Source organism: Hemiscyllium ocellatum, chromosome 17 (genome assembly GCF_020745735.1).
Source record: "Hemiscyllium ocellatum isolate sHemOce1 chromosome 17, sHemOce1.pat.X.cur, whole genome shotgun sequence".
Classification (NCBI taxonomy): domain Eukaryota; kingdom Metazoa; phylum Chordata; class Chondrichthyes; order Orectolobiformes; family Hemiscylliidae; genus Hemiscyllium; species Hemiscyllium ocellatum.
In genome coordinates this window covers 74,484,625-74,510,215 of record NC_083417.1, presented here as the reverse complement: position 1 = coordinate 74,510,215, position 25,591 = coordinate 74,484,625, and the positions used below count along the sequence as shown (strand labels likewise).

Below are 25,591 nucleotides of genomic sequence, written 5' to 3'. Positions count from 1 at the left end.
GGTGACTTTCTCTTCCCAGAGCTCCGGTATTTCCTTGTTCAATAAACTCTGTCATTGAACTCCGACTCTGGCTCCGAGGTTGGTGATTTTCCCCACAACATATGTTACTGGTTCCCTGGCTGCATGGGTGTTTTTCCAGGTGGTGGAAATGTTGAATAAAATTATTTTGCATGTGGTGTTTTTACTGAATCCCTGCACGTACACATACACAAGCACGACATGAGGAAAATAAACATTACTGCTGTATTGCAGTAACATGGGGGGTTATACAAAAAAAAGGAGTGTCAGAGATTCTGTTCACTCTCAGCTGGCTCTAAGGGAGCTAGATCAGTGTAAAAGGACTCTTCAGGTGTAAATAAATAATGACTTTGTGATGTGATGCAGTTATTTCACCTCAGTCCACCAAGTCTATGTGGACCACAATGCCATTCTAAACTAATCTCATTGGTATCCCCCGTTGCCTGCCTGTTCAACTGTCTACCTAAATGCCTCTTTAATGTTGCTATTTTATTTGCTTCTACCCCCCTCCTCAGGCAGCACAATGTTGAATAAAACCATAATCCCTCGTGAATCACTGGTTTGAGAAAAGGTTAGTAGTGACATGGAACAAATCTAAACAGTCAAATTTATGTTCAGGTTGTTGAATTGCCCATTCCCAATTGCTCTAGCAGACATGGTGGCCCCTTGCTTTGTTGAAATGCTGCTATCATTTGCTGGGGGCAATTAGTTGATGATCATGTTTTGGGCTGGGACCAGTTCCAGACATGTTTTCCCAGGGGTGAGTCACATGGCAGCCGAAACCCAGCCAGTGGCCCATGGTAATTAGCATATGCTCTAAGCAGCTACTGAAAATACCAACTCATGAGACAGTGAAATCTCAGGGTTGATGTGGATTGCAACATTGTTGAACCATTTTGTGGGCAATGGTATTGTGAAGAGCAAGTCAGAAAACTTGCTGGTATGTTCTCAGATTCTTGCCACATCACCATTGCTTGTAAAAAGAGGAGACAGGAGCAAGGACGGCCATCAGACCATCAAACTCAATCAGCCATTCATCTTTAACATAATTAGAGAGCAAAAAACTGCAGATGCTGGAATCCAAGGTAGACAAGCAGGAGACTGGGAGATCACAGCAAGCCAAGCAGCATCAGGAGGTGGAGAAGTCGACATTTTGGGGGTCATCCTCCTTCAGGACACTGAAATGTCAACTTCTCCACCTCCTGATGTTCTCCCAGCTTCTTATTCATCTTTAACATGGCTGACCTCTGTCTCCACACCATACTCTTACACTCTCCCCATCTCCTCAACACCTTCACCCTCTAGAAATATATACACATTTAATAAATACATTGAGCTGGGAGAGTCCCCCACTTTAGGCACCTGAATCTGCAAGAAGGGGGTACTCCTACGTGAGATCTTCCTCAGGTCTACAGTCTGTAGAGGCAATGGGACACCTGACAGAACCAGGGGCCACAGTATAAAGACACAGGGTAGGCCATTGAAGACTGAGATGAAGAGAAATTTCTTCATGAGACGGTGGGGAGCCCGTGGAACTCTCTGCCACAAAAAGCAATTATCTAATAAAATATGGTTGATATTAGTTATATATTCTAAGAAATGAGCATTGTTGTTTCAGAGTTTCTCTCCTTTTCCTGTCTGCCCTACAGTCCAATGCCTGTATTATCCTTGGTGACTCAGCTGACTACGTGTTTGGAGTTTAGATTTACAGGCACCATACACACAAAGGTCTGAGGATAAACTGCTCAGTACAAACTCCCAGCAGTTCCACATTGTACTTCAAACACCCATTTGGCAGCTCCACATCTCATTGCTTCTCATTCAGCTAAATTAGGAAGACTGGCACGCAGAATAATCATTGCTGGAATGTAAATCTTTCCTGCATTGTAGGCTGATTTGAAAGTTTTCCAGTTGTCATTAAGAGCAGGATCACACATTCCTGTTCCAGTCGCGGCTGAGTGGAGCCATCCCCAGAATACTGCTCACCATTGCCTCGCTCATTGCTGCTATTCACAGATTGAGCTATGAAAGCTTACCTTCTTGTTGGACTCCTTCTCCTGGCCATGGTCTGGATCAGGGCCAGTCACGCTGCAGGTAAATGTTACAGGGTTTGGTAGCAAGGGAATGGTTTTGTTTTTATATGGGTTTCTTTTAGTGGAGTTTTCCTCCAGTCTGCAGTTTGAGATCAAAAGGAAAAGCCAGTAAAACTTGGAAATGACAAGAACAAATGCCTTTCCCTGCCTTGATTTGATTTAATTGGATTGATTGTTGTCACATGCACCTGCATACAGTGAAAAGTTTTATTTTGCAGGCAATACAGGCAGATCATAGCAAACACACAACTCCAGCTCAGACGAATATCAACATTCTGATGTGTATTAGCATTTCTTTTCCTGTTTTTGTTTTTGTCCCAATTGTATGAACAAACATCTTTCTTGGTAAGAGATTGAGCTTGACACAGAGTAAGAACAGCCCCACACTTAATCATTGTTGAGGAAACTGATACTAAAGGGATGAAAGGTTATCAGGGGTATGCAGGAATGCACCTAACATACACATCCTTGGACTTGATGGCATGGCTAATCCACCTAACCTACACATCCTTGGATGTGTGGAGGAAACTGGATAACTCAGAGGAAACCCACACACAGACACGGGGAGAATGCACAAACTCCACGCAGACCATTTCCTGAGGTTGGAATTGAACCTGTGTCCCTGGTGCTACAAGACAGCAGTGCTAACTGCTGAGCCACCATGCTGCTCTACTTTTAAGAAAACCCAAATCAGATCATTAGGAATGTAAACACCTTTTGAATTATAATTAGGATTGCTATATGTATGAACTATTGGTCATTAATTCTGCAGTACTGTCAACAGTTTTCTCTCATGTTTGAGTGTGTGCAATAGCTGTTGCAGATTTAGAAATGTTGCATTTTTGATTCTTTTCTTACAGTTCTTCGCTGTCTTCTTTTCCCTCTGCCTTATTCAATTTTTTTACTTTTCTTCTCTATTTCTCTTTCAGTACCTGGTTTCATTTTAGTTGTAGAGTCATAGAGACGTACAGTACAGAAACAGACCCAACGGTCCAACTTGTCTATGCCAATCTAGTCCCATATGCCAGCACTAGGCTGACATCCCTGTAAACCCTTCCTATTCATATGACCATACAGATGCTTTTTAAATATAAGGATGTTGCCAGGTTGGAGGGGTCGAACTATAGGGAGAGGCTGAATAGGTTGGGGCTATTTTCCCTGGAGCATCAGAGGCTGAGGGAACCTCATTGAGGTTTAGAAAATCATGAGGGGCATGGATAGGGTCAATGGACAAGGTCTTTTCCCTGGGGTGGGGGAGTCCAGAACTAGAGGGCATAGTTTGAAGGTGAGAGGGGAAAAATTAAAAAGGAACTTAAGTGGCAACTTTTTCATGCAGATCGTGATGAGTGTATGGAATGAGCTGCCTCTTTTTCCTTACCATTTCTCTCTCAATCCTTCAATCTAACAAGATGCATAGATGATGTCCCCACAAGGTCTTCGATCTTGCCCTTGCTCTCAGGACTCTGGGTGCCAACTCCAACAACAACTGAGGAACATTGGAGGTTTCCAAGTTCGGGTGGAGGTTGGTTCCCAGGATTGTATTTTGTTCAATGCTGCTATTGTATGTGGTCAGATACTCAACTGAGGGTCTCTATTGCCATACCAGAGCTGACAGTAAGCTGTACAACTGAGGGTCTCTATCGCCATATCAGAGCTGACAGTAAGCTGTACAACTGAGGGCCTCTATCGCCATATCAGAGTTGATAGTAAGTTGTACAACTGAGGGCCTCTATTGCCATACAGAGCTGACAGTAAGCTGTACAACTTGGCAGGAATTTGCACCAAGGTCGAAGTGTGTTAAATCCCAGTCCAGAAATTGCTGTTTGCCAGTGATGCCATGGTGGCACCCCATACAGAACTCAGTTGTAGCATCAGCTTCCTTGGATTGACAATCAGTGCCAGGAAGACCAAGGTGATGTGCCAGGATGTATAGTCTCCAGCTTCCATCAGCACTGATATCAGAGGTCTACAGCACAGGGGAAAAATAAAGTCAGTCTATAAAGTCTACACCAGTCAAAAGCCACCTAACTATTCTAATCCCATCTTCTAGTACTTTAGCCCAAAGCCTTCTATGCCTTGGAATCATCGTGTGCATCTAAATATTGATTAAATGTTCTGTGGTTTCTGTCTCTCCCACCCTTATAGGCAGAGAGTTCCAGATTTACACTACCCTCTGGGCGAAAAACATTGCTCCTCGTGACTCGTCAACCTCCTGCCCCTTCTCCAAAATCTAAGACCTGGAATTTGATTGTTCCACCAAGGGGAAAAAGTTCCTTCCTTCTTTGGCCCTTAGTTATATACATTGACAGCTTCGATTCCCATAGACCACAACCTGCCCCTTGATGCTGAAATTAAATCAGGATTACCAAGACTGTCATTTCCAAGTGGAGAAGTTGTGTGAATCTTTCCACAAGTTAGAACTTATTATGTTTCGTACACATAAACGGACCGTGCAGAATACAGCCATTCATCCCGTTATGACCAGGATAGTCAGTGAGGAGCTGTCCAGTCTCGTCTCAATTCCTGGCGCTTGGTCAGTAAAACTGCAAGTCACTACCTGTCAAATGGTAATTGTACATACTTGTTCAATGTGTCAAGGGTTTCTCCCTCTCCCACACTAAGTTCCAGCTCCCCACACCCTTGTTTCCCTTGAATACCCACAACCCTTCAGCATCTTATTCTAAATATATCTGCTGTCCATCTATTCCACAATTATAAATCTCTCAACCAGGAGGTAATAGCTCTGTCCAACCCAGTCTGTTTAGGGACCTCTCCTTGATCCATATTTGGTAGATCACCTCTCAGTATTACTAGTCCCAAAGGAAACATTCCCAGCCCTGTCCAATCATTTCCTTAATCGTAGCCCATCCAGTCATTCCCCATACTCCTCACTGTCCAGTTGCTCCCTGTAATCTTAACCTATCCTATTGTTCTATGTAGCTCTAAACTGTGCTGCAGTGCCCAGAACCGCATCCAGAACTCCATGTGTGATCATACTGGTGTTTATTACTGTAAGTTATCAGCAGCAGGGGATTAATGAACCCTGGGCTCATGTTATAGGTCCTGAACAAAGAAGAAATGTACTGAACAAACTGTGAGAGGCTGTGTGAACCAATCACAGGTATCAACCGGTTATAAATAGTTCACTAAGGTGCATCTGACACTCATTTTAGGATTTCAGGGGTCTGGACGCACTATTCAGGAATGTGATACTGTGAAGAGCTTGACAAAGTGAAACTGGTTGTTATATTTGAGCTCTCTGCTGAAAAGGGATAAGCGTTCCATGTGGATTTGTGATTGTCTCATGTACGTGTCTTGTAACCTGATTTATTCTCCCAAATTTACCACTCACTTTTCCAAACTGAACTCTATGACACACTTTTCCAGCCACACGACTGGTCTTCTGATCATTTTCTCCTTCACAATCTCACACGCACTGTAATCGGTTTAACTTTCCTGAGTTGCAGATTGCAAGGACAAGTTTAACTAATGGCAGACACAATGAGTTACCTCACCCTAGCCCCACACTGAATGACGCAGTGACTGATGTATCACAAAGTGCATAAAGGATTTTGGAAGTTCAGAGCCAGCATTGTTTCATTACAGAGCTCATTTGCTTATAATGAAGTAAAGTAACTGCTCTCAACAATCATTGACCAATTTTAATATCTGAAATATTCTCTTTATCCACAGTGATTCACAGCACTCTTCTCCCTGAAGAAGGACACACTGATAGCTCCAAAGCAATGCCAGACTGCTCACTCCCTGGTGTCCTGTAAGTTATCAGCAGCAGGGGATTGGTGAACTCTGGGCTCATGTGATAGGTCCTGAACAAAGGAGAAATGTACTGAACAAACTGGCCCAACACATTGAGAGGCTGTGTGAACCAATCACCTGTTAGAAATAGTTCACTAAGGTGCATCTGACACTCATTTTAGGATTGCAGGGGTCTGGACGCATTATTTGGGAATGTGATACTGTGACGAGCTTGACAAAGTGACAACAGTGATAGCTCAGGCATTAAACACCAGTACACAGCCAGCACAGTGCAAGGTGGCTCCTGAGGCATGATGTAAATGACATACAGGTCAGAGAGCATTAATCAATGAGGGATTCAAAAGCTTGGGGAGGAGGCTACAATTGGATCAGCCATAATCATATTAAGTTTAGATTAGATTCCCTAGTGTGGAAACAATACCTTTGGCCCAACAAGTCCACACTGTCCCTCTGAACAGTAACCCACCCAGACCCATTTCCCTCTGACTAATGCACCTAACACTATGGGCAATCTTTGGATTATGGGAGGAAACTGGAGTACCCGGAGGAAACCCATGCAGACACGGGGAGAATGTGCAAACTCCACACGGACAGTCACACAAGGCTGGAATCGAATCCAGGTCCCTGGCTCTGTGAGGGAGCAGTGCTAACCACTGAGCCAACACGCTGCCCAGGATTAATTATGAAGGTGAATGGAATGTTGCCCTTTACAGCAAATCAGAGTACAAAAGCTGCAACACTAATGTCCTTTAGGGAAAGAAACTGCCATCCTTACCTGGTCTGGCCTACATGGGATTCCAGACCCACAATAACATGGCTGACTCTCAACTGCCCTCTGGGTAATTAGGAATGGGTAACAAATGTCATCATGGGGTTAGATACAGAGTAAAGATGCCTCTGCACTTTCCCCATCAAACACTCCCAGGATAGGTACAGCTTGGGATTAGATACAGAATAAATCTCCCTCTACACTTTTAAACTGAAAGTGAAGATCCTTCTACACTGGCCCCTTCAAACACTCCCAATAGCGCTTTGCAGTAATGTTCAGGAAATGGATGGAGAATCCAGAGTAACTGACTCCGGTTCACAGGGGCGATATTACCATGTGTGTTAAACTGACCTCCTGTCACATTGTAACCTCTCTGTTCTCTGCACAGCTTCAAGACAACAGGGGGTTTGGAGATCTGTGTTGACCCGAAGGAACTGTGGATGCAAAAAGCGCTGGACATTCTGAAGAAACGGTTTCGACAGCGTTAGACGCAGGGGTCCTGAAAAGTGCTCAGAGCAGTGAATGGGTGCCTTGTCATAACCTAGAAAGTCATGGCTCACACAGTAACAATAACAGTGGGGAACTACCACACACTCACTCACACTGGCCACTGTCCCTTTGCCACTCTTGCAGTTTTGGTAAACTAGTTCACTATTGGCCTTAGTGATTATCTGTTGTATTTGTCTTCCTTCTTGTTTAACAACCAATAACTGAGCTATCTTAATCTGGAATGGTTCTCTATCAGTAAACAATAAAGGCAGCTGCACCATCTTTTGCAGGCAGTTGTGACTCATTACCACCCAAATTGTTCCAAACCAACTCCCAGGCACATAAATACTGTAGCTAAAGGTCAGAGGCTAGGAATCCTGCAACAAGTAGCTCACCACCTTGCCTTCCCGAAACCTAGCTACAAGGTACAAGTCATTCATCAACAAGACCTGGAAATAGATCACCATCCTTTCAGTGTCACTGGGTCAAAGTTCTTGAAATTTCTCTCTCACAACGTTGTAGTTCTCCTTCCACCACATGAGCTGTAGTGGTTCAAGAAGGCAGTTCACCATCATGGCAATACTGGCTCAGCCAGTGATTCCCATATCCCTTGAATGAACAAAAAATGGCAGCCTTTTCAGTACCAATTGCTGGGACGTGACAGGTAAAGGACATCTTCGAGAATAACGACAGCCAGTTCCATGAAATTAGAGGACAGCAACATAAGTTGACACTCATTTAATTGTACTATATGACAGAGAAAAAAAATCAGCACCAAAATCATTCAATATACACAGCCACGGTGAGAGAACAGTAAAACATGTCACATTTATTCCTCTGGTGTCAGAAAACACTTCACACAGATTACAAATAAACCTTGTGTTGGTCAGAATGTGACTGCTGCATCTGTCTGAGATACCCAATTCAAGCAGAGCTCAATCACTCTGCTGGAAACAGAAGAACAAACAGCCCAGAGTTCAGTTCAGAGAGAATATCTACCACGAGCTTGTAGTGCCGGTGAAACACACTGCATCACCACATGTCAAATCCCACTCAAAACAAGTCAGGCATCGGTGAGAGTCTGGTCAGCTAACAAGATCTTTTCACCGGGTTTGAAGGCAGGCATCCCCATGTAAGGGCAGCTGGCACAACGGAACGCATCACCGAGGTAGCACTACAACAGGCAAAGGAAGCAAGGTCATCATTATCGCAAATCCAAACTACATGATAGACAACAAACATAACAACACCGGGTGAATATGTAATAACTTTGGGGGTGGGGGTGGGGTGCACACAGAGAGTGAGTGAGTGAGTGAGAGAGAGAGCGAGAGAGCGAGAGAGCGAGAGAGCGAGAGAGCGAGAGAGCGAGAGAGCGAGCACAAGAGACAGAGAACATGCGAGGGAGAGATAGAGAAAGACATGTGAAATTACACACTAGCAACCTCAACCTGAGCTACAAATCTTTCCCCAAACTCACTAACTAGCAAGCTTTATCTGTAGGAAACTGCGGCCTAGCTAGAAATGCTCACAAATAATGAATACATTTGTTCTAATATGATTTTGCATATACTTATCTTATTATCAAGAAATGCCTCACCTTATGTTTATTTGATACTTTTCTGCTCAAAACAATTATGTACATAAAAAATTCTCTCTCATCATAAAAACTTTACCGTTATTTCAGATTTCCAGTATCCGCAGTTGCAAAGCAGATGTAATTAGCTTTTGTAATCGTCTCCCCTGCACGGCGAACTCCACCTTAAAACTGGTCAGCTGCAATCCACACACAGCAGCACCTCATGACAGCCAACAATTAAGGGGAATATTCAAATGAGAATGCTGGGAAGCACTGTGTTGAGAGTGAATTTTGTTGACTACTCCCTCATTAGCTGTGGAGGGGTTAATACTGTCATCAACACAGTTGACACCCTGGGACTTTATCTTTGCTATCAGAATACATCCAGCATGGGTGCAAAGCTCAATAATAATAAAAAAAAGAGGTATTGAGGGCTTAACACAGGTTAGACTGGAAAGCTTCCCAAAGACAAGTTGATCTGGTGAATACATGGTCTTTCTCATTATGAAGATGACATTACAAATTTAAATATGGGTTTTGGCAGTTTGCAGCAGTTTTTGCTGATCACTGAAGCACAAGCATGTTCTGAATAGATAAGCAGTATCTCATCAGTACTTTAAACTGTGAAGTGGAATCAGTGATCCTCAAGTAAAGTCAGACCGTGTGTTGGATGAAAAAGCACTGGCAGTATTTTAAACAGATCTCAGACAACCTCTTCACATTAACAGCATGACTGCTGCTGCGCTCAAGTTCCTGCCAATACTCACACTTCCACATGACGATTTCACCTGCAGTTTCTTGACATCCGTGGATCCTTTGCCGTCCAGTTCTTCAGCCAGCCCACATGTACTGAAATACAGAGACAGCCAGTCACACTTCAACTAGGCTCACCAAATGTAAAGAATTAAAACCTCAAGCACATTTCAGTAACTTCACTCAACATGCCCTCCAGAATCACTGCCAACATGTATTGAGGCACCTCTTTAATCAGACTCTAAATGCCCTGATACACCTCCATGACCACATTTAATAGGCTCTCTGTACTTCCGTAACTACACTCAACATGCCATAATACAATTCTATAACCACACTCAACTTGCTCTATTATATATGTATGATCAAACTTAACATGCCTTTATACACCTACAGAATCACATTCAACATACCCTGTTCCCATTCTGACATGAGAGAGAGGTATGGATCAGTTTTTCTTAGTGTAACCTGAAATACTGCAGGGTTTTGACTGTTTTTACTCATGCAATGTGACTGTGAGTGTGTGACATTGACCAGTTCTTACCAGAGAATGTCAACGTTGAGTGTCAGTGGATTGGAGGGCGGGAGGAAGATGGAGAAACAGGCTAATTGTCTGATTGTACTTTAATGTTCAGTGTGTGACACTGACTACTACTTGTTAGAGTAACCTGACAAAGTGTGAGACACTGACCAGTTCTTACAGGCCCGTTTCTTTTTCTTGCCATCTCCACAGTCCATAGCTCTGAGCGAGGCAGGGTCTGGTTTCTTCAAATCATCTTCATCCAGCAGTTCATCAGAATCAATAAGATCCTAAGAAAAGACAGGGAGAGATGGCTGAATTGTCACTCTGTGCAGCTCCTACTCTGCCTATTGTGCAGGCTGTGCGTGCCACAAGCAGCGTTTACTTATACATAAGAACATAAAAAACGGGAGCAGCAGTAGACTATCAGATCATCATGGCTGATCTTTCCGTGGACTCAACTCCACTTACCCACTCACCACAACCTTTCATTCCTTTACTGTTCAAAAATCTATCTTTGCCTTAAAAACTTCAATGGGACAGCCTCAACTGCTTCACTGGGCAGGGAATTCTACAGATTCACAACCCTTTGGTTGAACAAGTTCCACCTCAACTCAGTCTGCTCCCCCTTATTTTCAAGCTATGTCCCTAGTTCTAGTTTCACCCACCAGTGGAAATAACATTCCTGCTTCTACCTTATCTATTCCCTTCATAATTTTATATGCTTCTATAAGATCACCCCTCATTCTTCTAAATTCCAATATGCACAGTCCCAGGCTACTCAATCTCTCCAAATAAGCCAACCCTCTCAAATCCAGAATCAAACTAGTGAGCCTTCTCTGCACCTACTCCAGGGCCAGTACATCCTTTCTCACATGAGGAAACCAAAACTGCCTCACCAGCACCCTATACAGCTGCAACACATCCTCCCTATGTTTAAACTGCACCCCTCTAGCAATGAAGGACAATATTCCACTCGCGATCCACCTGCAAACGGACATTTTGTGATTCATCACCCCCTTTACAGGCAGCATGCTACAATTTTTCACCATTTAAATAATAGCCCATTTTTCTGCTATTCCTATCATTATATATTCTTAGCTGTAGTTATAACAGTCTTTAAACAATCCTACCAAAGTAATACTCTTCCTTTCACAATGTGTGCAGGAGGGTTTACTGACAGTATGTAGATAGGACAACCAGAGGCGAGGCCATATTGGATTTGGGACTGAGCAATGAACCAGGCCAAGTGTTAGACTTGGAGGGAGGTGAACAATTTGGTGATAGTGACCATAATTCGGTTACATTTACTTAAGCAATGGAAAGGATTCGGTATATACCACAGAACAAGAGTTATAGCTGGAGGAAAGGCAATTATGATTCGATTCAGCAAGATGTATGATGCATAGGATGGGGAAGGAAACTGCAGGGGAAGGGCGCAATTGAAATGTGGAGCTTGTTCAAGGTACAGCTACTGTGCGTCCTTGATAAGTTATGTACCTGTCAGGCAGGGAGGAAGTGGTCGAGTGAGGGAACCATCATTTACTAAAGAAGTTAAATCTCTTGTCAAGAGGAAGGAGGCAGCTCATGTAAAGATGATTTGGAGATGCTGGTGTTGGACTGGGGTATACAAAGTTAAAAATCCACAACACCAGGTGACAGTCCAACAGGTTTAACTGGAAGCACAAGCTTTCGGAGTGCTGCTCTTTCATCAGGTGGTTGTGGAGTGTAAGATTGTGAGACACAGAATTTACAGCAAATGTATATAGTGTGATGGAACTGAAATTATATATTGAAAAATACCTGGATTGTTTGTTAAGTCTCTCATCTTTTAGAATGACCATGTTGATTTCAGTTTTTTCTGAAAGTTAGCGGAGTGGACTCGATGGGCCGAATGGCCTTACTTCCACTCCTATGTCCTATGACTTATGGTCTTATATCACACTGCACACTTTTGCTGTAAATTTTGTGTCTCACAATCTTACACTCCACAATCACCTTATGAAGGAGCAGTGCTCTGAAAGCTAGTGCTTCCAAATAAATCTGTTGGACTATAGCCTGGTGTTGTGTGATTTTTTTGACTATGTAAAGATGAGAAATGAGGGCTCAGTTAGGGTGTTTGAGAGTTACAAGTTAGCCAGGAAGGACCTAAGGAGAGAGCTAAGATGATCCAGGAGGGGACACGAAAAGTCTTTGGCAGGTAGGATCAAGGAAAACCCTAAAGCTTTCTTTTGGTATGTCAGGAATAAAAGAATGACTGAAGAAAGATTACGGCCAGTCAAGGACAGTAGTGGGAAGTTCTGCATGGAATCCAAGGAGATAGGAGAAGTGCTCAATGAATATTCTTCATCAGTATTCACACAGGCAAAAGCAAATGTTGTCGAGGAGAATACTGAGATACAGGCTTTTAGACGAGACGGAATTGAGGTTAATAAGGAGGAGGTGTTAGCAATTCTGGAAAATGTGGGCCAGATGGGATTTATCCTCAGATTCTCTGGGAAACAAGGGAGGAGATTGCAAAGCCATTGGTTTTGATCTTTAGATCATCATTGTCGACAGAAATAATGCCAGAAGACTGGAGGATAGCAAATGTTGCCCACTTGTTCAAGAAGGGGAGTAGAGACAATCCTGGTAATTATAGGCCAGTGAGCCTGACTTTGATTGTGTATAGTGTTGGAAAAGATTATAAGAGATAGGATTTATAATCATCTAAAAAGGAATAATTTGATTAGCGATAGTCAACACGGTTTTGTGAAACGTAGGTCGTGCCTCACAAACCTGATTGAGCTCTTTGAGAAGGTGACCAAACAGGAAGATGAGGGTAAAGCGGTTGATGTGGTGTATATGGATCTCAGTAAGGCGTTTGGTAAGGTTCCCCACGGTAGACTATTGGATCAGAAATTGGCTAGTTATAAAAAGACAGAGGGTGGTGGTTGATAGGAAACGTTCATCCTGGAGTTAGTTACTGGTGGTGTACAGTTGATTGCATTTTTATAAATGACTTGGATGAGGGTGCAGAAGGATGGGTCAGTAAGTTTGTGGATGACACGAAGGACAGTGGAGTTGTGGATAGTGCAGAAGGATGTTGCAGGTTACATAAGGGCATAGATAAGCTGCAGAGCTGGGCTGAGAGGTGGCAAATGGAGTTTAAGGTGGAAAAGTGTGAGGTGATTCACTTTGGAAGGAATAGCAGATATACAGAGTACTGGGCTAATGATAAGATCCTGTGGATGAGCAGATAGATCTTGGTGCCCATATACATAGATCTCTGAAGGGTGCCACCCAGGTTGGCAGGGTTGTTCAGAAACCATATGGTGTGGTTGCTTTTATTGGTAGAGGGATTGAGTTTCAGAGCCATGAGGTCATGTTGCAGCTGTACAAAACTCTGGTGCGGCCGCAGTTGGAGTATTGCATACAGTTCTGGTCACCGCATTATAGGAAGGCTGTGAAAGCATTGGATAAGGTTCAGAAGAGATTTACCAGGATGTTGCCTGGTATGGAGGGAGGCTCTCATGTGGAAAGGCTGTGGGACTTGAGAGGCTGTTTATGTGAGAGAGAAAAAGGTTCAGAGGTGACTTAATAGAGACATAGAAGATGATCAGAGGATTAGATAGAGTGGTCAGTGAGAGCCTTTTTCCTAGGATAGCGATGGCTAGCACAAGGGGACATAGCTTTAAACTGAGGGGTAAAAGATATAGAGCCAAGAGTATGGTGCTGGAAAAGCACAGCAGGTCAGGCAGCATCCAAGGAACAAGAAAAATCGTCAGGAACGATGAAGGGCTTTTGCACGAAATGTTGATTTTTCAGCTTTTCTATGCTACCCGACCTGCTGTCCTTTTCCAGCACCATACTCCCGACTCTAATCTCCAGCATCTGCAGTCCCCATTTTTGCCTAGGTGATAGATATAGGATAGACGTCAGAGGTAGGTTCTTTACTCAGAGAACACCCCGCCTGCTACAGTAGTTGACTCGCCAACATTAAGGGCATTTAAATTGTCATTGGATAAACATATGGATGATAATGGAATATTGTGGGTTATATGGGTTACAGATTGATTTCACACGTTAGCACAATATCGAGGGCCAAAGGGCCTGTACTGCGCTGTAATGTTCTATGAATTTGAACTGAGTATCTCCAGTCTCTCTGATACTTCAATGAAAGATACTCTTTGCAACAGTTTTTTTGTGGGCTGGTGACCGCTCAGGTAGTAGCTCCCTTCCTTCCCAGGCAGCTATGCCGTGATCCTTATGTCTACCACATTTGGTGCAAGTTTTTTTTTTAAGATTAGATGACTTACAGTGTCGAAACAGGCCCTTCGGCCCAACAAGTCCACACCAACCCACCAAAGAGCAACCCATCCCCCTACATTTATCCCTTCACCTAACACTACGGGCAATTTAGCATGGCCAATTCACCTATTCTTCACAGCTTTGGGCTGTGGGAGGAAACCGGAGCACCCGGACGAAACGTGGAGAATTTGTAAACTCCACACAGACAGTTGCCCGAGACAGGAATTGAACCCGGTCTCTGGTGCTGTGAGGCAACAGTGCTAACCACTGTGCCACCGTGCCGCCCCTTTACCGTGGGATTATTTATTTCTTATCGAGGTGTGGGCATTTCTGGTAAGAGGAGCATTTCTTAGCTACTGCAAGCTGCTGCAATGTAGTTTGACACTGAGGAACTCAGGCTGATTCAGACCCATGTAGGCCTATACCAAACTGGATAGAATGGAACGCTCAGTTATTTCTCAAGTTCCCTTTTGCAATCTCTGAATCAATCTGCTCTCGTCCACGCCCATGGTTCCCTGCCAATTATCCCAAAAATGTCTCATTTGGTTCCCAAACCTCCTATCAGTTTAAACAAACTTCTCATTTGCTCTATCAATATGCCTGGTAACAGGAAACAGCACTATTAAACTTCCTCTGCTCCAGGAACAATCCCAGCTTCTTCATGCTCTTTATGCAAATAGAATCCAAACTAGTTAAACACGGCTCAAGTTATTTCAAAGGGAATGGAATATGTCAGTCGGGAGGTCTTGCTAAAACTATCAGGCCACAGTTGGAATACTGTGAACAGCTTTGCGCCTCTTCTTTAAGGAACGATATCAAGTTTGGTTTGACTCAGAGCCCTCTTCCCTCTGAATCAAAAGACGGAGAGTTCAAGTCTGCACTGGATCCAGCTCCTTCTCAGTGTTGAGTACGGGACCCTCCCAACTACGTTTTGGTGGAGAGGAAGGGATGATGAACACAAGCTCACTGCGTCACACCAAATGCTGCAAACCATCCAATAGCACACCACTGAGAGTGGCCATAAACGTCAGAGGGGGGCATCATCATTGCTAGGCATCTCGACATAGACCGCAAGGAATTTGTGGGTCAGGTATTTCTGCTCTGCCTTCATTCCCCCTGCCCTCCTGAGAAGGCTGAAGCATAGGACAATACGCATGGGTTAGAAAAGGTAAGCTCACCACATCATCATCATTCATGTCAGTGGCTGACAGGGTCCAAGCCTTCCTCGTGCTGGGATCCAGCTGCGGTTTCTCTGTAACATCAAATTTCAAGGGTGAGCCTGAACACTCTCTCACACCTCACCTATTCTCAGTGGCTGACCAACTGCAGTGACCCAGCGGCAGTAGACAGTCACAGTATCAGTTCCTACACACCCTAGCTGTATAAACTCAGTGGAGAACCTTGCCTAGAGAGTAAAATGCTGAAAATAATTAGCAGGTCTGGCAGTACCCACAAGAACAGAAACAGAATTAAGCTTTCAGGTTAGAAGCCTTCATCAACACTAAGTTAGAGATAGCTTAGTTTTACTGCTAGTGAAATGGGGCGGGGAAGAGTGTGGAAGAGGGAAGTTCTGAGGTAGTGGGGAGACAGCCAAGACTACCTGACAAAGACAGGACTGAACTTAAGTGGGTGGCAAAGGAATAATTAAAGGAATAAAAGCTTCTATTCAGAGGATGTGCAAATGACAGAACGATAAACAGCTGCTGTCTGACAGCAAAACGAGAAGAACAGGATTAAAACCAAAAGCTCTAACACAACAAGGTAGCTAACCTGCAGCCAGGCAGAAATTACAGTCTGAAGGTTGTTGAACTCAATTTTGAGTCCAAGAAGTGCAATGAGTTGTTGTTCCTGGGTCTGGTGTTGGGCTTCACTCAAACCGTGCAGCCGACTGTGATCAGAAATGTGAGTCTGAGAGCAAGCTGCAGAATTACATTCACAAGTGACTGAAAGGTAAAGATATTCACAGAGTGGGTATAGGTCTCTGAAAGCAACCACCCAGTCTGTGATTAAATCTCCCCAGTATAGCGGAGACAACATTGTGAACACGGGAATCTAGATTAAAAGGTGCACAAGTAAATCAGTGTAACACTTGGATGGAGTGTTTAGAGACTCAGACACAGAGAGAGGAGTGCTTAAAGAAGACACTGTACAGGTCGTTTTACTCTATATCTAAAGTCACACTACCCCTGCTCTGCTCTGGGCTTGATGGGGGTAATGCAAAATGCAGCTTTACTTTCAGTTTAAAAGAGTAGATGGAGCTTTCCTCTGTATCTAACTCCTTACTGACACTGCCCCAAGAGTGTTTGATGGGAACAGCATTGAGAGAGCTTTACTTTAAATTTTAAAAAGTAAAAGCTTCTTATTTTCAGATCAAAAGGGAAGATGGAGCTCTCCTCTATTTTTCAGTATAAAGAAAAGAGCAGAAGGAACATTACTCAGTTACTAACCTCATATAATACCTATCCTCTGAGTGTTTGATGGGAACAGTGTAAAAGCAGCATTATGTTTAGTTACAAAAATAGAAGAAGTTTTACTTCAGTTTAAAAGATTAAATCCAATTTACTGTCAGTTTAAAATAGTACAGGATGCTTTACAATGCATCTAACCCCATACTGTACCTGCCTTCGGAGTGTTTGACGGGACAGTGTCAAGGTTGCATTACGTTCAGTTTAAGATTTGAGGGAACTTTACTTGATCTAAACCCATGCTATCCCTGTCCTGGAAGTTTTTGTTGCGGACAGTGTAGAGGCAGCTTTACTCTATATTTAGTGCCTATGCTGTACCTGTCCTGGGAGTACCAGATGGTAGTGCTGTACCTGTCCTGGGAGTACCAGATGGTAGTGCTGTACCTGTCCTGGGAGTATCAGATGGTAGTGCTGTACCTGTCCTGGGAGTACCAGATGGTAGTGCTGTACCTGTCCTGGGAGTACTAGATGGTAGTGCTGTACCTGTCCTGGGAGTACCAGATGGTAGTGCTGTACCTGTCCTGGGAGTACCAGATGGTAGTGCTGTACCTGTCCTGGGAGTACCAGATGGTAGTGCTGTACCTGTCCTGGGAGTATCAGATGGTAGTGCTGTACCTGTCTGGGAGTATCAGATGGTGGTGGTCTGCATTTCAAACTGTTTGAGCTGCCTGTGTTTTTGAAAGTATGGGGAGTATTCTCTGCTGTCCTGCGCAATGTGATGAGATGCTAGCGCAGCAGCAAGTCCTGACGGGAGAACTGGAATGGTGTTGGGTTCTACATGTCAGCAGTTAGACTGACATGGAACAGAAAGTATTGCTTTTCTATTTATTCCAGGGATGTTTGTACCAATGACCAGGCTGTATCTAACTCTGCCTCCAGCACAGAGCAGCAAATAATCACACTTCAACAAGAGTTCTCACCAGACAATACTTACCATCTACTACTTTTGGCTTCTTTACGAATGATAGTTTCAGTTGAGCGGATGATCCAATTTCAAAGTTTGGTTTCTTCGCACTCAAGTGCATTTTAGTCAAATCATTACCCTTGTAGCCAACAAATTGTTTTATCGAATTCAGTTCTTCGTCTGTTAAAGGGTCAGACTGTATCTGTGAAGAAGCAAAGCCCATGGATTCGGTTACTGCCACTACCACCATTAGGAGGACTCACAAATGAATGAACCTGACCTGAGGCAGAGGGACTCCAGGACCTCTGGGGGTACATCCACCCTCAACACAGAGCAGCCAACTGGATAAGGTGAGAGTTACAGCAAGAGATGGCCTTGCACAACACTTGTCCCTTGCTGCCAAGTGAAAGTGAAAATAAGAACAAGAATGCTTGGACAATCTCAGAGGTCTAGGAGCCTCAGCTCAATGACCTTTCAGCTGAACATTGAGGGCAGAAGCTGCAATGTACCCAGGCTTGGATCCTACGTTCCCACTTGTGTTAGCATTAGGCCGGACTAGCCTGAGGTGCCACTGGCACTGGGTCCACCACCAGGAACACCCTGAGCCTTTAGGACAAAGAGAGGCATTTAAAAAATGTCATTGGAAACTGCCCTAGAAGGTGACTGCAGTCAGTCCAGAGTGAGGACTCCCACAATAACCACATACTGCAGATGCTGCAAATCTGGAACAAATACAGAATCCTGGAGAAACTCAGCAGGTCTAGAAACATCCGTGGGGAGAGATAGAGTTAATGTTTTAAGTGTTCTTCACTGCCCCGATCTGAAGAAAGACCAATCTTGGCCCCAGACTACCACCAACACCTCCACCCCTTGGTCTCTCCTCATCCACCACCAGCTCCCACACCCTCCACCCCAGCCCTCCCCACCCACATCTGGTCTTTTAGACTCCACAATCCCACCCCCTCTCCTCCAGACTTGTACTCCCAGCACTCTTCACTCTGGTTGTTTGGCCCCCGAAATCCCTTGCTCCCACCCTCCTCTGGGGTGACCTAAGGTAACACATGAAGTGGACTTATCTACCTCAGTGATCTCTGTAAAGCCAGCAAGTTTTAGTTTGGAGGTGAGCTGTGAGCCCGTCTTCAGTCTGGAGTTACCTACGGCAGACACGAGAAAACAGTAGGTCAGAGGTTTTTCATTATTATTATGCAATCATGGGACATGGACATCACTGGCATCACCAATATTTATAGCCCACCCCTAATTTGCCCAGAGGGCAGCTGAGATTTGTGGATCTGGAATCACATGTAGGCCAGACCAGGTAAGAATGGCAGATTTTCTTTCCTAAGGACATTTTTCTACAAACAACAAGTTTCATTGTCATTAGACTCATCTTTTTTTTAAATCATTGAATTCAAGTTCAACCATGGCGGCATTTGAAGCCGGTTCACTAGAATAGAAATGATAGACATTATAGATTCCCTACAGTGTGAAAACAGGCCCTTCAACCCAAGAAATCCACACCAATCCACTGAAGAGTAACCCATCTAGACCCATTCCCCCACCCTATTACTCTATATTTACCCCTGACTAACGCACCTGACCTAAACATCCCTGAGCACTATGGGGCAATTTAGCATGGCCAATTCACCTAACTTCACAGCTTTGGACTGTGGGAGGAAACCGGAGCACCCAGAGGCAACCCACACAGACACGGGGAGAATGTGCAAACTCCACACAGACAGCTGCCCGAGGCTGGAATCGAACCCGGGACCCTGGTGCTGTGAGGCAGCAGGGCTAATCACTGAGCCACTGTGCCACCCATCTGGGAGTATTGCCTGGGTCTTTGGATTAATAGTCTGGTGATAATACCACTTGGCCATTGCTTCTCTTCATTAACCTGCTCTGTACTGACAGCTAATATCACAGCCTCCAGAACCGGACCAAGGTAACTTGACCCTTTTGTTCCACTGCGCAGTGAAACACGGAGGCAGAGGGAGATCATCATAAAATCGCTACATTGTGGAAACAGGCTATTTGGCCCAACAAGTCCACACTGACTCTCTGAAGAGTATCCCACCCAGACCCAATACCCCACCCTATTACTCATCTCCCCTGACTAATGCACCTAACCTACATAACCCTGGACACCATGGGCAATTTAGCATGGCCAATTCACCTAACCTGCACATCTTTGGACTGTGGGAGGAAACCGAAGCACCCGGAGGAAAACCACGGGGAGAATGTGCAAACTCCACACAGTCACCCGAGGTGGGAATCGAACCCAGGTCCCTGGTCCTGTGAGGCAGCAGTGCTAATCACTGTGCCACCGTGCAGAGATGACTGCTACCTATTAGCAGGGCATTCCGGCTCAATGCCCCTGATGTGACCACACCAGGCCCCTCTGCCACTTAGTCCAACACAGTGACTCAGATGTGTGTGGAGATTCAGCAAAGACAGGAGCATGTCTGGCTGTGACATTTCCCCTGCAGCCAACCAGCCTTTCAACCTACTCAGACATCATCGATCTTAGGTCAGAAGGGACTGAAAATCGCATTGAAGACAGACCTCCGTGAATTCTCCAACTGAATCTCTGTCTGCCTCAAACTGGGCAGTGAGAGCTAATTACTGGGCATTGTCTCACTGCCTGGCACAAGGAATAACAAGATAAAGTGCCCAGTACCACCAAGTTCACAATACGAAAATACTCCAGCTGCATCTGCGGAGGTCACTGCACCCTATAGTTTTCAAGCACACAGTGAATGATTTCTGGACACACACTGATATCAGCAACATTAGGAGTGGGTACAAAGGGCTAATATCAGGGGCCCCTCACTTTCCGTTCAGTCAGAGACTCGCTGAGGTACACCGCAAGTGATAACTGACATTCGGAGACAACCAAGACATCGGATGTCAGACAACCCTCAGCTCAAAATACTTTTACTTTTCTCAACCAACAGGGCCCTCGAGCATATCCATCCAATTTCCCACACTACTTCTGTTAACCCTCTCGCCTCCTAACCCCCTAACCACGATCGGGCTCCCCCTTGTCCTCACATCAGGCTTTGAACCATGGGATGAGGTTCTATAACTTCCACAATCCTCAGGAGGATGTTACTACCAAACACATTAGCATTTCGGAAGGACCATCCTTAACTCATTTCTCAACTAGCTTCAACACTCTGTCCTCTTTGCTCAGTGTTTTCCCATGCGTTACAGTAGCTGCCCTTTCACCCATTCTTCCTCACTAGCCAAGGTCCCGAATGCATCTTGCAGAAGAAACAGCAATTTACAAGTATTTGTTTCAATCTCTTGGGACTGTGCCTGCTGCTCACGTGGAACAGGCCAAACAGAATGGGTTTTCAGGCTGATTGAAGGTCTTCCTGAAATATTTGTCACCTTTCATGTTAGCTGCAAACCCCCTCACATAAACTCTTTGTGTCTCCTATTCTCCTTTTCACCTCCCCTCTGAACCTTCCATTTGCAGCCTGGTTCTCACTCATATTTCTCTGTTGTCATAAGCAATCATTTTCTTCTTCATATTACTTTCTATGTTTCTTTAGCCTGGAAGCTCTGGATTTAGGAATCGATTGTGATGTTACCCCAATTCGCTCTTCTTTAAAGGGAGTTCATGACTCGATTACTGTTTTGCCTGCAAATCTAAGATTCACATTTATTCAAAGTTCATTCTTACCCCACTGAAGTTAGCTCTTCCTAGTTGATATTCTTACCCTGGATTGTTTTTTGCATTTTTTTTCAGTTCCTCTAAATCTTTTCTATGATCAGTAATCCCTAAACTTCCTCCTACTGTCACATAATCTTGACCTCAGTAGCCTAGCTCATTGCTCAGGATCACAGCCAGGAACTCTTTGCCTCTGCCTTTTGCACACCAACTACCTCCATCCAATTCAAGTAATTAAGTCCAGAAATTTGTTCCTCATTGTCTTTCCCACTAATTGGTGATCGAGCGACTACACCAAGCAATGTAATTGCCCCTTGTTTAATGATTAGCTTCAGCCAAACAAATTCTGTCATTGGTCTCTCTGGGACATCCTCTGCTGGATCATGACTGCTATTCCTCCTCATTTCCTGAAAACCCTGTACTCAGGAATATTTAACACCCAGCCCAGATCTTCCTTGACCATGGTATCTGATCACCACAATAGCAAGTTTCCACATGGTAATCTGTGCTTGAGACTCCCCAATCTTTCTTACAGTTGATTACTTTCTCTTTTATTCTAATGCACCTATTAAAAGGTGCATTAATAGGAGTTTGCACATTCTCCCCGTGTCTGTGTGGGTTTTCTCCAGGTGCTCCGTTTCCTCCCACAGACCAAAGATGTGCAGGTCAGGTGAACTGGCCGTGCTAAATTGCCTGTAATATTAGGTGCATTAGTGAGAGGGAAATGAGTCTGGGTGGGTTACTCTTTGGGCCCAAGGGCCTGTTTCCATACTGTAGGGAACCTAATCTAATCTAAATACTGTTCTCCAATCTGCAGCTATATTAGATAAATTATATTAGCTGCATTTTGGAAAGGACAGGACTGAATGGTAGAAACTTGGGGAGTATTGCTGAACAAAGATCTTGGAATGCAGGTTCATAGCTTGGAAGTAGAGCCACAGGTTGACAAGATGGTGAAAGCGACGTTTGGTATACTTTATTAGTCAGTGCACTGAGTGTAGGTGTTTGGAAGTCATGTTGTGTCTGTACATGACATTGGTTCGCCCACTTTTGGAATACTGCATTCACTTCTGGTCTCCCTGCTATAGGAAAGATGTTGTGAAACTTGAAAGGGTTCAGAAATTATTTACAAGGATGTTACCAGGGTTAGAGAGTCTGAGCTATGAGAGAAGTTGAATAGGTTAGGGGTATTTTCCCTCAAGTGTCGAAGGCTGAGGGAGGTGACCCTCTAGAAGTTTATAAAATCATGAGCGGCATAGATAGGGTGAATAGCGCTGAAAATGTGTTGCTGGAAAAGCGCAGCAGGTCAGGCAGCATCCAAGGAACAGGAGATTTGACGTTTCGGGCATAAGCCCTTCTTCAGGAATCAAGAAGGGCTTATGCCCGAAACGTCGAATCTCCTGTTCCTTGGATACTGCCTGACCTGCTGTGCTTTTCCAGCAACACATTTTCAGCTCTGATCTCCAGCATCTGCAGACCTCACTTTCTCCACACTAGGCATCTTGTCCAGTCATTAGCTTCAGTCATGTAATGTCTGGACAACTATTTTGTGTTGGTTTTTGCAGCGTGGGCTGTTGAATATGTCTACTAATCTGTCTATTACAAACAACGAAAGGAATACCACGTCCCAATCATTGGCATGTACAACCTAGCAGTGCACTGGCACTGAAACTCCTATACCACATTGCACAGCATCTTTTTGAAGTGAATCTTTTTAACAGTACAGTTAAGAGAGAAATATCACTTGTGCCACTGTTGATTTGCAGCAACGTGAAAATGCTTGTTAAACAGTTCAAATGGAGATGCTGCGTGCTTCCAGGGTAATTTGTGAGACACTGGTATTTTCCAGGAATGAAGGTTGGCCCATTTGTTTGCACGATTCATAGTGAACAAAGATCTGATTAAGGCAGTCACTGTGCTGCAGGATAGATTTGATGTGATTTGCTTCTGAGACAACCTTGCAAGCTGAGAGAGTAACTTGCATTCCCCTTATTTGTGACACCTTATTGTCTGCTGGATTTAACACTGAGCGTGACATTTTCAAACTATATCCATCAACCCTATTTTGTTTTGGACAACAGTGCCTATAGACACATCTTCTGTCTCTCAGCTTTCTTCCTTTCCCACCACATACTCTGCAGCACTGAACTGAAACATTAACTCAAATGCTCTGCTCATTGATCCTCAGTAACTCCAGCATACTTACAATAACCAACAGACATCAGATCTGATACTACCCAGCCAAAGGTCAAACGGGAAGATCACCTGATTTGCATACGGGCTCTGTGAAGTAAAACTTCCCTCCAGGCTTCAGGATTCGAGCGACTTCAGCAAAGATTTCAAAACTGTGCACGGTGGCAGAGCTTCGCACGATGCCTGACAGCACAAGGTCAAAGGTGGATTGTCTATGGGCAGCTGGAAGTAGGCAGAACAGTCATTGAAACACATGAAGCAACACAGGAAGAGCCTGTAGCACAGCACGAACAAACGTGTAAGAAACCTGCGAGGAAGCGGGGTAAGCATGCTGGCCTGCTAGTAAGACTGAGACTACACGGTTTCAAGACCCCCCCGCCCTTCCTAGCTTTCTCTGAGCAAATGTACAATCTCTGGAGAACAGGATGGACGGATTGAGATCACGGCTCAGCTTCCAGCGTGAGGCGAGTGACTGCTGCACACTCTGCTTTACAGAAACCTGGCTCAACCCATCCATTCCTGACTGCGCACTTCAGACTGATGGTTTTTCTATCCATCATACGGACTATACTGTGTCCTTGGGTAAGACAAAGGGTGGATGGGTTTGCTTTTTAATCAACTTGTGGTGCCCGGACATTGCAACCTTAGGCAGCCATTGCTCCCCATACCTTGAATTCCTCACCATCAAACACCGCCCCTTCTATCTCCCACGGGGATTTCCCGCTGCTACACTAACTGCTGTGTACATACCGCCACAAGCAAAGGTTGAGGGAGCTCTGGGTGTGCTGTACAACACCACTACACCCTGGAGACGGAGCAACCAGAGGTCATTTGTTGTGACAGGTGACTTCAACCAAGCCATTCTCAGGAAGGTATTGCCCAAGGAGCACGAGAACATGACCTGTCCCACCAGGGGCGCGAACATTTAGACCCATGCTACACCACTGTGAGGGACACCTAACCCTCCATCCCCTGCCCCCACTTTGGGAACTCCGACCACCATGCCGTGCTTCCTCTCCTGGCTGATTTGGGGTGGGGTGGGGGTGGCCTGAGTGGGAGTCGGTGGGGGGGAGGGGGGGGGGGGGGTGAGCGAGGGGGGGTTGGGGAGCATGGGTAGAGTGGGAGTCCAGGGTGGAGGGTGCATGTGGGGGCAAGGAGGATGGGTAGGAGCGAGGGAAGAATGGAGAGGAGAGATATAAAGGATGGAGAGGGGATATAATGGGGATATAGGGAGGAAACGGGTAGGGGTTGTGAGAGAAAGAGGGATTGAGGGGAGTGGGAGAAGGCAGAAGGGAGGGTGAAGTGAATATGCACTGGGGGGGGGGGGTGGAGAGCAGGGAGTGAAGCAAGGCAGGATTGTGGGGAGCGCTGTGGGGATTGCTGGGCAGGAAGGCAGTGTCAGGGATGGGGTGTGTGATTGGCTGAGGGGTTCAGACCAGATCGGAAGGGAGTGGGTGAAGCAGCGGGGGTCAGTGTGGGTGTGTGGGAGTGGGACAGTAGGGTCTGGATTGTGTGGAGGCGGTGGTGGGGGAGGGTACGTTAGGCTAATGGGAAGGAGGGGCCCTCAGGCTGGGCTGATGTAACAAGTCACAGAAGCTGTGGAACTTACAAATCTGTAGTCTATCGATGTTTTCCATTGCCACATAGCCTGATTGGCCAGTGACTGCTCGAATATCCTGCACTAGCTTGGTCTGTGATTCCGCAGAGGCTGAGTAGTCCCAGATCACAGCCACATTGTGGCCTGTCCGGATATCAAACTGATCCATCACTCTCGGAGAATCTCACACACACTTTCAATTATTGGGAGCACAGACTCTGAGCCCTTCCTACGAGAAATCAAATAATTTAACAACCAACCAACACCCACTCCCCTCAACCCCACTCTCCCTCGCTTTCCCCTTACCCCCACTCTCCCTCTCCCTCGCTTTCCCCTTACCCCCGCTCTCCCTCTCCCTCGCTTTCCCCTTACCCCCGCTCTCCCTCTCCCTCGCTTTCCCCTTACCCCCGCTCTCCCTCTCCCTCGCTTTCCCCTTACCCCCACTCTCCCTCTCCCTCGCTTTCCCCG

At 45.1% G+C, this 25,591-nt stretch overlaps 2 protein-coding genes across 2 annotated transcripts in view; one reads left to right on the top strand and one right to left on the bottom strand.

Moving 5' to 3' along the window:
- Positions 1-1,969: 1,969 nt before the first annotated feature.
- LOC132824044 (C-C motif chemokine 18-like) lies at positions 1,970-7,464 on the top strand. Its single transcript, XM_060838310.1, has 3 exons — positions 1,970-2,112; positions 5,805-5,886; positions 7,046-7,464. Exons 1-3 carry the CDS (start codon positions 2,043-2,045, stop codon positions 7,143-7,145), a joined length of 252 nt encoding a protein of 83 aa, XP_060694293.1. The 5' UTR covers positions 1,970-2,042; the 3' UTR covers positions 7,146-7,464.
- A 484-nt stretch (positions 7,465-7,948) lies between these two features.
- Positions 7,949-25,591, bottom strand: part of ciapin1 (cytokine induced apoptosis inhibitor 1) — an 18,239-nt gene continuing 596 nt past the window's right edge. Inside the window, exons 2-9 of the mRNA XM_060838305.1 lie at positions 25,136-25,352; positions 23,599-23,748; positions 18,735-18,808; positions 17,685-17,856; positions 15,464-15,537; positions 10,167-10,285; positions 9,490-9,571; positions 7,949-8,320 (exon numbers count right to left, since the gene is read on the bottom strand). Of these exons, the coding sequence (XP_060694288.1) occupies positions 8,210-8,320; positions 9,490-9,571; positions 10,167-10,285; positions 15,464-15,537; positions 17,685-17,856; positions 18,735-18,808; positions 23,599-23,748; positions 25,136-25,292 (939 nt within the window). The 5' untranslated portion in view covers positions 25,293-25,352 and the 3' untranslated portion in view covers positions 7,949-8,209. The remainder of the gene's footprint in view (positions 8,321-9,489; positions 9,572-10,166; positions 10,286-15,463; positions 15,538-17,684; positions 17,857-18,734; positions 18,809-23,598; positions 23,749-25,135; positions 25,353-25,591) is intronic.

Coding starts and splice junctions, on each gene's coding strand:
- LOC132824044 (XM_060838310.1), top strand. CDS start 2,043: ATGAAAGCTTACCTTCTTGTTGGACTCCTTCTCCTGGCCATGGTCTGG. Junction 2,113..5,804: donor CAGGGCCAGTCACGCTGCAG/GTAAATGTTACA, acceptor CTTTATCCACAG/TGATTCACAGCACTCTTCTC. Junction 5,887..7,045: donor TGCTCACTCCCTGGTGTCCT/GTAAGTTATCAG, acceptor TTCTCTGCACAG/CTTCAAGACAACAGGGGGTT.